The sequence below is a fragment of the Electrophorus electricus genome, chromosome 16, assembly GCF_041902795.1.
Source record: "Electrophorus electricus isolate QZ-2024a chromosome 16, ASM4190279v1, whole genome shotgun sequence".
Classification (NCBI taxonomy): domain Eukaryota; kingdom Metazoa; phylum Chordata; class Actinopteri; order Gymnotiformes; family Gymnotidae; genus Electrophorus; species Electrophorus electricus.
In genome coordinates, this window is record NC_137512.1 from 17,531,737 (window position 1) to 17,543,937 (window position 12,201).

Below are 12,201 nucleotides of genomic sequence, written 5' to 3' on the forward strand. Positions count from 1 at the left end.
TTACTTCCATGAGTACTGATTTATACCACATTTTATTATTAATAAATGAACTAGCAATTTTTATATTCCTCTGACAGACCTATAGGATAAAAGGGTGTAGTGTTTTAAGGTGACAATTGTCGAATAACTCAGGTAAAACACTGAAACACTTTTCAGTTTCTTAAATATATAATTAACTTACGGACGTTATTCCAGACTAGAAGGGTCTTGGGTTATGGCGTGATGAAACTCCGGGCCCCTTTTCCACTCTTCAATGAGTGGCAGTGCCACCATCAGATTCGCACGCGTGAGGAGGCGCAGTGTTGCCTAGTGTTGGCTTGCGGACCCAACGCGCCGGTAGCACGGGAACATCAGTGCTATGGAGTTGCAGAACGATGCCGCGACAGAAATCGGTCCAGAGGTTTTTTGCCCCGAAGTTCCGAAAGAATTTGTGTGTACACAAAACGAACAAGAAAAGCTGTCCGGCGTTGTGAAAAGCGTCCATCGCAAACTTCGGAGGAAATATATTGAAGGTAAGTTATGCAGCTAGCCATTTAGCTAGCTAGCTAACGTAGACAGTTAGTTAGCATGCGTCTAGCTAATGTTAGCAAGTGTCCCAAGTATTCGAGTTGGTTATCGAATCGATGGGGTAGCTAGACTACGAATTACCAAGGCCTCAACAACAACAGAAAGTGGAGAAAAAAGGACATTGTCGTCTCTGTCATATTCGTTTAAGCACTGCTGTTGCCACCAAGTCGTCACATAAAAATAGTGGGTTGTTATAAAAAGCTAGCCAATTTGCGCTTGCTGTCATTTCTTTAATCAGCTGGCTAGCTCGTTTGTTCGACTCCTGTATCGTTAGCTACGTTAGCTGGAAAAGCTAGCTAGCGTTAGCTGTCAAATACCTCAGCTAAGTTGGTTCCTGTTTTGCTTCACATTTGCTGGACTACTTCTGTTTTTTAACTTTATAATTTAAAATTCCCAGTCTTCCAGTGAAATTACACTTGTAGCTATGTTTTGTATTTAAACACAAAATGAATCAGCTGCATTTCACTAAAAGTTCCGCAAGTTGGACTAAATTGCATTTTAAATAAAAATATTCTCTCAGTGTGTAGAATTACACTTGTAACTAAGTTTCATTTTAGTTAGAAAAGTTCACTGAAATCGGCTTTACTAAACGTTCTGTAGCTAACTTTGAACCAAATCGACTCATTGAAAGTGGCGGGGGCGGGGGGAAGGCCAGCTAGCCTGTTAGCTAACCTACCTACTTCGTAAAACTGAACTTGCGCAGTTGTTGACTATTGCGTATATATGGTACATTTTCACTTGGACATGCAAATTCCTGACTCAGGAAAACTAACTCGCTCTGTTGTAGCAAATTAAGACGATGCGTAAAACATGTTTTTTTTTTTTTTTTTTTTTTTTAGATCCAGTGTCTCTTAGGTTTGCACAGTTTTCCAGGTGATCAGTAAAGCGTTTTTTTTTCCCTTTTCTACAGGATATTAATGTCACAGCCCAAATTGGCGTGTCAGGTGACAGAACCTAATGTTCTTCGACATACAGATCCCATCAGCACTCCTTGTTGTCTCAGTCCGGATTTAGACCTGTAACGTAGGTTGTGTGATTTTTGCAGAGCCCATTGCATATAGAAACATTGCTGCTGTCTTGACAAAATGAGTTTAGACTCAAGGTTATACACAAAACCTTCTCCAGGGTCTCAAGACTATCTGCATATCTGCTTTTTATACTTTCTTGTTCATCTATTTGAAACTAAGGGAAAATTACTTGTATATAAAATATGCTCTTCTTTCCCAAACTGATTCCAGTTCTGTGATGCATCACATTGCTGAAAGCCACAAGCTGTTTTAAAAAAACGTTTAAAAATACAAATAATTGTGCTCTGATACATTTGACTTGCGTGCACTTATGTGCACTTTTTATGTTTTTTCAGTATCTCATATTCTATGGAAAACATTTTTAGCAACATTTCAAACACTTCCTACTTGTTACCTAAGAGCTCAGCCCTTGAAATCAGCACACAGTAGTCCTTTCAGCGGGCTCCAGGACAGCAAAATAAAGCAGGCATGATCTAGTCAGCGAACCTCTGTGGAGTGATAGTCAAACTTAGGCAAGCTCTGCAGTTTCTTCCAGTCCTTCTTGTTGTTGTCTAATTTTCTTCAAAACTGATAAGTGTTTTCCATTCAGTCATGGAATAACTTGCTGTTTTATTTACTTGTGCTCACAAGCCTGGCTCAGGTTGTGGTGAAGAGAAGTTGATGTTTTTTCAAGATGTTTTTGTACCTCAGTTGACGAATGCAGTCTTTATTAGTAGGTTCAGATCAGCCTTGTAGTAATGACCATGGAATGGAGAGTGGAGTGATTAAGATGAATTAATTATACAGGATATCTGTGATCTTAAATGCAAATGTATGTGCCATCACACATCTACTTGAACTGAGTAGGCAAAAGTAGGTAAAGTTTTACTTTTATTTATGCTGTTGCCTTTGATTGCTCTAATCTAGATATTTGCAACAGTGTTATAATGCTGTAGTTAATTCAATATACATTCTCTTAAATGCTCACAGAACTGATGTACCCCACCAGGTTGTTATATATAATATTGCAGGAGTGTGTCAACATGAAAATACTGATGTAGTCAAAAATTAATGCTTTTTCCTCAGTTTTACTCAATTGTTGTTTTAAAAAAGTGTTTTGTTTTCAGCTACAAACAAGCCCACTAACCTGGCATTATATCCATTTCTTTTAAGCAATTACAGTACTTACTGATACTGGCATACTCCTGTTCTTGCTAAGCCCCTCTGCTTGTGACCACACCCTCCTGACCCATGTCTGCTTGGCTGCAGTGGGTGACTTTGAGAAGATATGGCGTGAGCACTGTGAGGACGAGCAGACTCTGAGTGAATATGCCGTCGCCATGAAGAGCCTTGCCGACAACCACTGGGCCAAGAAGGGGGACGGGGAGGGCCGCATCGAGTGGTGCCGCAGGTAGGAAAGAAAGGCATGCATGATTGTGCACAATATGCTTGCATTTCATTAGCTTATACAAGGAGGAACCATTGTCTTCACATAGTTTTAATGTTTCCAAAACTGTTTTTACACATACACATGCCTTTCGTATTGGATCTTGACATAAAAACAACACTTTACAAAGTTAGTTTGGTAGATTGGTTAACAGTTGATTAAAAACAGTGCCAATACAGATATTTCCCTCTTGTTGATGGAGGGTTGTTGGGGTGAGATGAAGAATCACATCAGTGCTAATATCCATTTCGTTCCATTAAGCTGAGTCGTGTTTTGCTTGTCTTAAGTGTTTGTCAAGAGTACTTCCTGGACGGAGGAGTGAGGAAGGTGTTGGAGAAGGATGAGAAGGCAGCAAGGCATGCTGCAGCTACATGTGGAACACCTTTAAACACCCAGCCAGACTCTTCTCTGCCCAGGTGTGCAGTGTTTTCTGCACAGGGACATTTTGTCTGTTTATGTTGATTTTCTGTTGACACTTTTGTAAGATACAGGACTATTATTCAGAAATTAAGTAATTAAACTAGTATCCTCCTCTGTTATGTGACACCCAATGTCTGGATCTAATTGGATATAATTATTTTTAAAGAGTTCTGTACTAAGTATGGAAATTAGAGGGTATTTGGGTTCTTTATGTATTTATTTGTTTATGGAACAGTTTCAGCTCAAACTTCCAATTTGGGAAGATGCGTTTGCTGGATGTGGGTAGCTGTTTCAATCCCTTCTTGAAGTTTGATGAGTTCCTCACAGTAGGAATCGATATAGTTCCTGCGGTTGAGGTACGCTTACTCAGTAAAGGTTACTGATAATGTACCATCTAAAGGCTTGTTGTTCTGCACCTGTCATACACAGTGCTAGTTCCCTTTTTGCTTAGTATAATCACACGATGTGTTTTTGCTCTAATCAGACGCAACCATTTGCTTCCTTTTGCCGTCTCCAGAGTGTCTACAAGTGTGACTTCCTCAACCTGCAGCTGCAACAGCCCCTGCAGCTGGCCGCTGATGCGCTGGAGACCTTCCTGCGTCAGCTACACGGGCCCATCGACACGCTGCCGGCACAGCTCTTCCATGTGGTGGTGTTCTCCCTGCTCCTCTCCTACTTCCCCTCACCATACCAGCGCTGGCTATGCTGCAAAAAGGCGCATGAGCTGCTGGCGCTTCATGGCCTGCTGCTCATCATCACACCCGACTCATCTCATCAGGGCCGCCATGCACGCATGATGCACAGCTGGCGCGTGGCCGTGGAGTCACTGGGCTTCAGGCGCTACAAGTACGTCAAGTTCTCTCACATGCACCTTATCGCCTTCCGCAAGGTCTCGGTCACCACCACCAGCGACCTGGTGAGCCACAACTACCCCGAGATGCTGTACATCCCACAGGACTTCAGCACACTCGAGGACGGCGACGGTCTCGCAGAATGCCGTGAGGTGGTGCGCTCCGACTCCGAGGATGACCAGCTGGCACACAGCTTTGCCGAACTGCCAGACACTCCGTACGACTCAGACTCGGGCGAGAGCCAGAGCAGCTCGGCACCTATCCACGAGCTGGAGGACCCCATTCTGCTGCACAGCTGAAGCCTGTGACCTGCTGCCCACTTCTATTGCCCTACAGCTGCACTGGAAAATTTATGCTGGGCTCTCCTGTTCTTCTGCCCTTTTTCTTTCCTTTTATCTTTTGTGTTTTTGTTGTTTGTTTGTTTTGTGTACAAGACACAATGCAGTTTGCACAGAGTGGATGATGATGTTTACAAAGATGAGCCCAAGTAGCATATTTGGTAAAAGTCCCTGTTTTGGCACTATGCAGGGTGGTGAGTTCTACTGTTAGGATTAATTGTCAAATCCCATCCATGTCATTGTCCATTTAAGGCAATGCATTTGGCCGTGTTATTCTTGGGATGTATGGTTGGCAGGCTGCTTCTCTCCCTTGCAGCCAAGTGTCCTCTTAATACCATTCTTAATATGTGCATCTTTCTCAGCATGCTGGTGATGTGCATTGGGGGAGAGACCTACTATATTGTGACTGTGATTAGATCAGAGGGAAAAGGTATTTGCACTTAATGGTATTGAATTTTTTAATTAGGGGAAAGACAGATTTTTACACAATTAAACGTACACAAGAAGAAACTAATATCTTTGTAACTGGGCTGATATGATAAATAAAGCATCTGAGTGAGTTCAGGTTAAAGGATTTGTGTGTTTTTGTTTTTTTCCATAGTCCATATTTGTAATACAGTGTCATCTAGACTGGATTTTTCAAAACCCTGTCATGTAACATGTCTGTATGAGGGGGGTTTTGTGGACTTTAAGTCTGTCAGTGGCAAATAATCCAAGATAGTGTGTCTAGATAGCCTGCAAAATTTTAATGTTGTTTCAAGATAGATTCATGTTAGGTTAGCTGTATTGTTACGCATTAGTAGGCTATAAAATTTTAAATGAGCACCTTTGCTATAGACTTTGCCATGGATATATTCCTAGCATTTTATGTATTCAGCAATAACGTGTGTTTTGGGCTTGCTTATGTGACACTGTGACTAGCTTTTCTTAAAGATCACTTACATGGTACAAATCATGCAAGATAGTTGTAGTTCATAAGAACAATCTTTGAGAAGACTAGAAAGGAGGTGTGGTTTCCCCCTTTGGGGGTATTTGAATGGATGTTGTTGTAAGACCTTTATTCTGATCAAAAAGACTTTAAAAAGCATTTTAGATACTTGTAGCTGTGAACTTTGATTTATAAGACAGTGGGTATAACTGGTTGACCCCTAGGCCTGACTTGATGCACTTGATGGGATGGAGGGGTCATAGGTGTTCTCTCCTTTTTTTCAGTCTCTCCTTTTGCCAATGCTTTGCTGAATATTGAATGATAATTTATTTCCAATGACAATTTTCAAAGCAAGTATGCTTCTCAATGTCTTAACATTGTTTAAACCATTTGTGATGCTGATTACTGTATGACAAATTTACATCTCATTAATTCCTTTTTTTAGACTCTTCACATCACCTTTTGTATTATACTGTGAAATAGGCAATTTGTCACTTTAGGAGTTAGTTTTATAAGATCACGCTTACTGAACACCTTTTAATAAGAGTTACTTGACATCACCCTTGCTTCTAAGCCAGAACAGCAATACATCCATAATGTTAAATGGTAAATGTGTTTATTATAGAGCACTTTATGACCTGCTGGTTTGCTTTGACTATGGGATAGCAGATACACAAATATGATTTAATAGCTCTTATTGGTAAATCTATGGAGTGTGTTCTAAAGCTTTGTTCAAGTGGATGCATATTATTTTCAGTATAACACACATTTAATTTTTAAAAAGGTCCAGTTTGAGCGTGCCAAAAGGGCATCCCTTATTCTTGTTTGTCATTCTTTTTGATGATGTTAATGAAGGCATACCAAGGAACACTGGTTCTTTCATTTGACATTGAATCAGTTTGATCAGTTCTTTTGGTGCCTTTTAGCCCAGACTGTATGGGTGCAAAACTGAGAGCAGGAAATTTGATGCTTGAGGATGTACAAATCTTTAAATATTGATTTTGGACATGAAACCGAACATTTCAAAGAATACTGACTCTAATCAGGTATGGTGTTAATTATCATCATTACCAAGTACTGTCAGCCACTTTAATCATATTAGCTGTAGTATTACATTTCATGGGAATATTAGACATTTTTCTAAAACTGAAAGATTTAGATTTTTAAAAAATGCTTTACTGGATGGGTTTGTGCATTGTAATGTCTTCCCATTGCCCTAATCTGCTATGTACACAAACAGTTTCTGTTTAGTGTTGTTCAACTTCAAAACTATTGGTGTGAATTGTATGAAGATCATCTTTTATAAATTAGAAATTTCATACATGCAAAAAAGTACTTAAATAAAAATAAAAATCAGATCCTTTCAATTTGGCTGTACATTCATCAGATTTAGCTACATGTGCTATCTGGCTGTTCTTTCACTGATTCTTTCACAGGTGACATGATGATATGCAGTTATTTACACAAGAAAGTAATGGTCTTCTATTGGAATCTAGTTTGGTTAAAGCGATGGTAATGAAATTGCTTAACTGCGCTTCTCAGGGACATTGCTTGTCTTTCTCCACAGGTGGCGACTTTGTAAAGTAACTTCGGATCTGCTGTAACAGCACTCTGGTTGTCCAAATAGGGCTGCCGTAGATATTTATCGACGAGTAAAAAAAAAAAAAAAAATGGCGGACATCAAGACAAAAGTTTTGAAAGTACTAGCTAGCTAGGCTATGTGAAGAAGTATAATGCATTATTTCCTCGTTACTTCAAGCGCAGTGCATTTAGTGAAATCTATTTTCACGTGTGACCCTGTCTTTACTAGTTACCGATACCCATAAAGGAACGAATGTCTTTTCAACTCTTTCAAACTTAGAAAGGCAAGTGTAGCTAGGACAACTAGCTAGCTTCCTCGCACGTTATAGGCTTGAATCGCTAGCTAGCTAAACTTGCAAGCTGGTTAACCTTACTTTATAAAAACATACTAACTAGCTTTATAGTTTGTTAAGTGCATTTATTTCTAACCTTGGACTAAACATTCAGTGTGCCGGTTTGCATAGTATAACAGTTTTTAAGATTACATTTTTGGTACTTTTACAGAGTTTAACGCCAGTTGCCAAGGGCGCGGTAGATAACGATGGGGAGCATAGATAGTAGGGGTTTGATAAAGTGCTAGGTCAACTTTTATTGTATTATCATTATTTTCTAAAACCTTTTTCGCAAAAGAGAAAATGGCATGAGATTGTCCAATTATTATGTGCCGTCTCTGAGTTATTTTAAACGAGATGCAGTAGCTAGGTCAAGGGTCGCAGATGAACCCCTCGTCTTAAATCGGTGTCTTCAAGTCCAGCAATGTGCAGACTGCTTCGTTACTGCGTCAGTCATTCGCTTTATGCAGCAATGACTAGACTAGAGGAGGTCAATAAAGGAGTCAGTCTACCGTTATCCATTCGATACTTGGGATACTTGTCCAGTCTTAACTTACTCGTGGCTATATGTCTGGGCCTCTATGTCCGGTGGGAAAGGACTGCAGAGTCCGTGATTCTGGTCATTTTCATTTTGGGGTTGTTTGTCTTGGGAATGGCCAGTATCTTCTACTACTATTTCAGTATGGAGCGTATCAGTCTCTGTCTCTTCCACCTGTGGTTTGGATTCCTGCTGGGTTTGCTGTGTTTCCTCAGCAGCCCCACCCTGGAGGCAGACTTAAAAGAGCAAGTCACCAGCTACATGTTGGTAGCCAGCATGGTGATAAGAACTCTTTGGGCTCTAGTGGAGAGAGTCTGTGGCTGCACCCGTCACCGCCCTGCGCTTCTTACTTCAGCTGAGGTGCTGGAGCTTTCAGGTTTCGCAGTGGCCAGCACAACTCAGGTGGCCCAGGACGCTGTGAGCATGATCGTGTTAGTGCTGGCTGTCACTATGCTTGTTGTCGACCTGAGAATGAAGTCCTTCCTGGCCCTTCCCAACCTGACCTGCTTCTCTGTGGTCACTGGGGTGTTTTTCTTCCAGGCCCTAGGGGTACAGACAAATCCTTACGCTCTGTCCTGCTTTCTCTGCCGGATCATCTGCGAGCCCCTTTTGGACATCTACTTTAGTGGCCTATCAGCAACTGAGCGCTGGTCGCCTCTTCTGAGAAGAGGAGGCCTTTGGAGGCGCCTTACTCTTCTGCCTCTGCTCACTGTTGAAATATCTTTCCTGGTCCTGGCTGGTTTTAAGATTGGTGATCTAGATCGGTGGTATGTCGTGATCCCTAGTTTTTCAGCTTCTGGCATTTTTTGGACCATCTGCCATGTAGTGTTCCTGGTTACTCTCTGGGGCTTCCATAGCAAGCTGAGTGACTGCCAGCGAGTGTGCCTGGCTCAGAGGGCTGAGCATGGTACACTGGACAAGGTGATGACTTCCAAGGGCATGCGGCACTTCTGCCTCATCTCAAAACGCTTGGTGCTCTTCAGCCTCGTGTCCACAGCCATACTCGGAGTCCTTTCATGGCAGGTGGGAACACAGGCTTTGTTACATTAATTTGTTACTTTTATGATGTGTAACAACTTAAAGGCTGTTAAGTGGCCTCAAAAGACATAGATATGTAAAAGCTGATCTATATGATTTTTGTCTCCTGTAGGTGATTGTGAGCTTTGAATGTGTTTTTATAGTTTTTTTTTTTTCTCCCAGCCGTCCAACAGCTTGTTTATTAGTGTGTTTCTACTGGTCCTGCCTCTGGAGTCTCTGGCTTATGGTCTTTTCTATGAGCTGGGTAACTGTCTTGGAGGAACATCTGTGGGTTATGCAGTGGTCATCCCTACCAACTACTGCAGGTATAAAATGTCTCTCTCATTTGAATAAGTTTTCATCTTCTCTAAAAAATTAAGTGTATACATATAATAACAGTGGCCTCCAACTGCACTGTTGAAAGCATTGCATATTGTCAGAAATCATCTCTCTATTTTTCTTTATCTCTCTCTGGCAGTGTTGATGGTCAACCCATCCTTCTGCCCCCAGACCTTGTGCAGGACTTGAACCTACGCTCCACAGGCATGCTCAACAGCATCCAGTGCTTTTTCTCCTATCACCTGATTGAGACACATGGCTGTGACTACTCCACCAGTGGGCTGGCACGAGACATCCTGCAGGCCAAGCTCTGCTCCTTTCTGGAGGCACACACGGCTGATGGGCCACGCTACGACACATATGTGCTCTTCTATAGCGGCCACACGCACCGCACTGGAGAGTGGGCTCTGGCAGGTTGGAGAGAGTGTTCTGGCTTAGAACAGACATTTTTAAAGCTGGGCCACCTAGCCAGTCATTATGCATTTGTACATTTTGCATTCAAATTCACTTGGGTGTAACTAGATCAACTTTTATAAGTTTTTATTTTTAAGCCCTTTATTTTGACTGGTAATGGGTTTTTTGCTCTGTTCTTTTCCTCTTAGGAGGCGATGTACTGCGTTTGTACGAAATCGTGCAGCTCTGGAAGGAGAGGAATGGTGGCTGCTGCTCTCGCCTTATTCTGGTTCTGGACACTGAGAACTCTCTCCCTTGGGTGAAGGAGGTGCGCAGGGTGGAGGACGTCTACGTAGCAGTTCAAGGGGCTGTGCTCTCAAGTTCTGCTGACCTTGAGCTCCAGGATGTCCCTCAGATCGGGGATTTCACCTCTGAGTGGGTGGACTTCAACTGCAACCCCGACAGCTCCGTGCGGTGGGCCGAACGGGGGCGGGCCATCATGGCTGTCTACGGCCTCTCCAGATGTTGGGGAGATTACAAGCTGCATCTGCCCACAGGAAGTGATGTTGCCAAGCACTGGAAGCTCTATTTCCCCCGCCTGACATACCCCGTGGTTCAGCTGGCCCACTGGTGTGGTGCTCTAAACTTGTTCTGGCTCTGTGGCATCTGCCTGCGCTTCCTACGCAGGGTCAAACTGACCTGGTTCCCACCAGCGGTGCTAGACACCAGCCAGGGATTCAAACTGGTCAGGTCTTAGAGCGGGACCTTGAATGCACTGCTGTCACCGTAAATGGTGTCAGAGCTTAAGAGTACATAGCACTTGGTGCATATGAACTTTGTCTGAAGACCCTCAGCAATGGCAGCTTGTAGTTTCAGTGTTGCCAAAGCATGATTTTCATTGACCTCAGGGAAAAAAAAAAGCATGTGTACACCTGTATGTTTGTGTGAGAAGGAGAAAGGGATCATCTAAAAATGGAAGGATAATGTGCAAACGAGGATAAAAGCAAATCCTTATTATCAAATTGCATTTTTTGAAGCAAAATTACCAGCAATGGTGCAAGGAGCACAATCAGTTTACTACGGGCCATGACAATAGCACTACATTGCATGGTATTCAGATTCAAAAGATCTTGCTGTTACACAGCCAGCTAATGCTTTAGTTTCTTTTAACTGTCCTTTCTAACTATTTTAAACACTTCTTCTGGGTTAAGGCTATGTAATGTAATGTAAAGGTTTAATGAGCACAAGGTTGGTACATCTAAGGTAGGTTATCAAGGTCACTCTGAAACAGTGCCATCACCACCGCCACCACCTCCATACAGTACAATGCTATGGGATGTCTTTTATAGCCATTCACTGTCCCCTGTTTTTGCTGGTCTGAGACAAACTATTTTTTCATTGTCAATATGGTGTGAGAAGAAAGGTGAATTACACTCAGCTCAGGTTATAGGCCACTGAGGTTAGATTCGTTTTTACAGATGTTGAAATATTTATACTGAATTATTTTGGTAACAAACTTGTCTATTACACTAGAAAATATTTTTGCCCTTTGTAAATTTTGATATTTATGTTTTGCCTCCAAGCAAAGTTCAGCTTTAAGCATAATTTAGTAGCACTGATTTTGTATTATCAATTTGGCATGACCAACCAAGGTCATGTTTGAACTTTTTATTTTTCGTCTTCATTTGATAATTGATACAACAGTTTGCACTACAGTTATAACACGATCTCTATTAGATCACCAGTATAGTAGATTTGTTAGGGCCATTTTCCTGACATGTTAAATAGATTTTTCGCACTTTTTCACCTTTTTAGTCCTGAACCTAAAAGGTTTCCAGAAAACTGGCCATTTTATTCATATAAACAAGTGTTTTGTTGTGACTTAGACTTCACCAAGAGGCCTATGTGATATCTGAAGTTTGCCCATTTCTATAAATTGTTAAAAAAAATTCGGATTAGCTTTGAGGCGAGTTAATGAAGTGAGTCTGTGTGGCTTACTTGAACATGGAAAGATATATGATGTATACAAGCAACTATAAAGTGATGTTTAAATGGTGCTTACCTACATGCATGAAATCAACTGTATTGAGAATGTGTTTTCCAGAAATAAAAGAAATTGTACACTTCTTGCATACTTGTCGGTCTGTATTCATCCCTTTAATCCTCCAGTTCAGAATTGCTGACTTGGAGAGTGCAGTTAGATTGGCAAATGTTTACTTTAGGAAGTGTGTAATTGTTATTTCATAGCTACTTTTGTTGTATTCATTAAAATGTGATTCTTAACCGGTATTTTAATCCTTCATCTCCTTACCGCGGGGGGGTTGGGGGGGGGGGGGGGTTAACAGATATACTTTACTGTGTACAGGAAGTCTGGGTAAGTCACAAAACTGCCTCCTCTGTTACGGGGTGTGTAATCCATCAGTGGTATAATTACTCTAGGTCA

General features: G+C 41.6%; 2 protein-coding genes across 3 annotated transcripts; both read left to right on the plus strand.

The window, feature by feature from the left end:
* Positions 1-244: 244 nt before the first annotated feature.
* samtor (S-adenosylmethionine sensor upstream of mTORC1) lies at positions 245-6,925 on the plus strand. Of its 2 annotated transcripts, XM_027024554.3 has the most exons (6): positions 245-512; positions 2,844-2,985; positions 3,309-3,437; positions 3,677-3,797; positions 3,959-4,287; positions 4,397-6,925. In XM_027024554.3, the coding sequence occupies exons 1-6, from the start codon at positions 359-361 to the stop codon at positions 4,839-4,841; spliced, it is 1,320 nt and encodes a 439-aa protein (XP_026880355.3). In that variant the 5' UTR covers positions 245-358; the 3' UTR covers positions 4,842-6,925. The 2 variants fall into 2 exon arrangements, with proteins under 2 accessions (XP_026880355.3, XP_026880356.1); XM_027024555.3 differs by having other exon boundaries at positions 247-512; positions 3,959-4,743.
* A 298-nt stretch (positions 6,926-7,223) lies between these two features.
* On the plus strand, positions 7,224-11,888 carry tmem168b (transmembrane protein 168b). Its single transcript, XM_027024551.3, has 4 exons — positions 7,224-9,032; positions 9,210-9,352; positions 9,505-9,779; positions 9,968-11,888. Exons 1-4 carry the CDS (start codon positions 7,896-7,898, stop codon positions 10,513-10,515), a joined length of 2,103 nt encoding a protein of 700 aa, XP_026880352.3. The 5' UTR covers positions 7,224-7,895; the 3' UTR covers positions 10,516-11,888.
* The last annotated feature ends 313 nt before the right edge of the window (positions 11,889-12,201 follow it).

Excerpts from the sequence above, each read along its gene's own strand:
- samtor (XM_027024554.3), top strand. The coding sequence starts at position 359 with ATGGAGTTGCAGAACGATGCCGCGACAGAAATCGGTCCAGAGGTTTTT. Across the intron at positions 513-2,843 it reads TCGGAGGAAATATATTGAAG|TGGGTGACTTTGAGAAGATA; the intron begins GTAAGTTATGCA and ends GCTTGGCTGCAG. Across the intron at positions 2,986-3,308 it reads CGCATCGAGTGGTGCCGCAG|TGTTTGTCAAGAGTACTTCC; the intron begins GTAGGAAAGAAA and ends GCTTGTCTTAAG.
- tmem168b (XM_027024551.3), top strand. The coding sequence starts at position 7,896 with ATGTGCAGACTGCTTCGTTACTGCGTCAGTCATTCGCTTTATGCAGCA. Across the intron at positions 9,353-9,504 it reads ATCCCTACCAACTACTGCAG|TGTTGATGGTCAACCCATCC; the intron begins GTATAAAATGTC and ends TCTCTCTGGCAG. Across the intron at positions 9,780-9,967 it reads TGGAGAGTGGGCTCTGGCAG|GAGGCGATGTACTGCGTTTG; the intron begins GTTGGAGAGAGT and ends TTTTCCTCTTAG.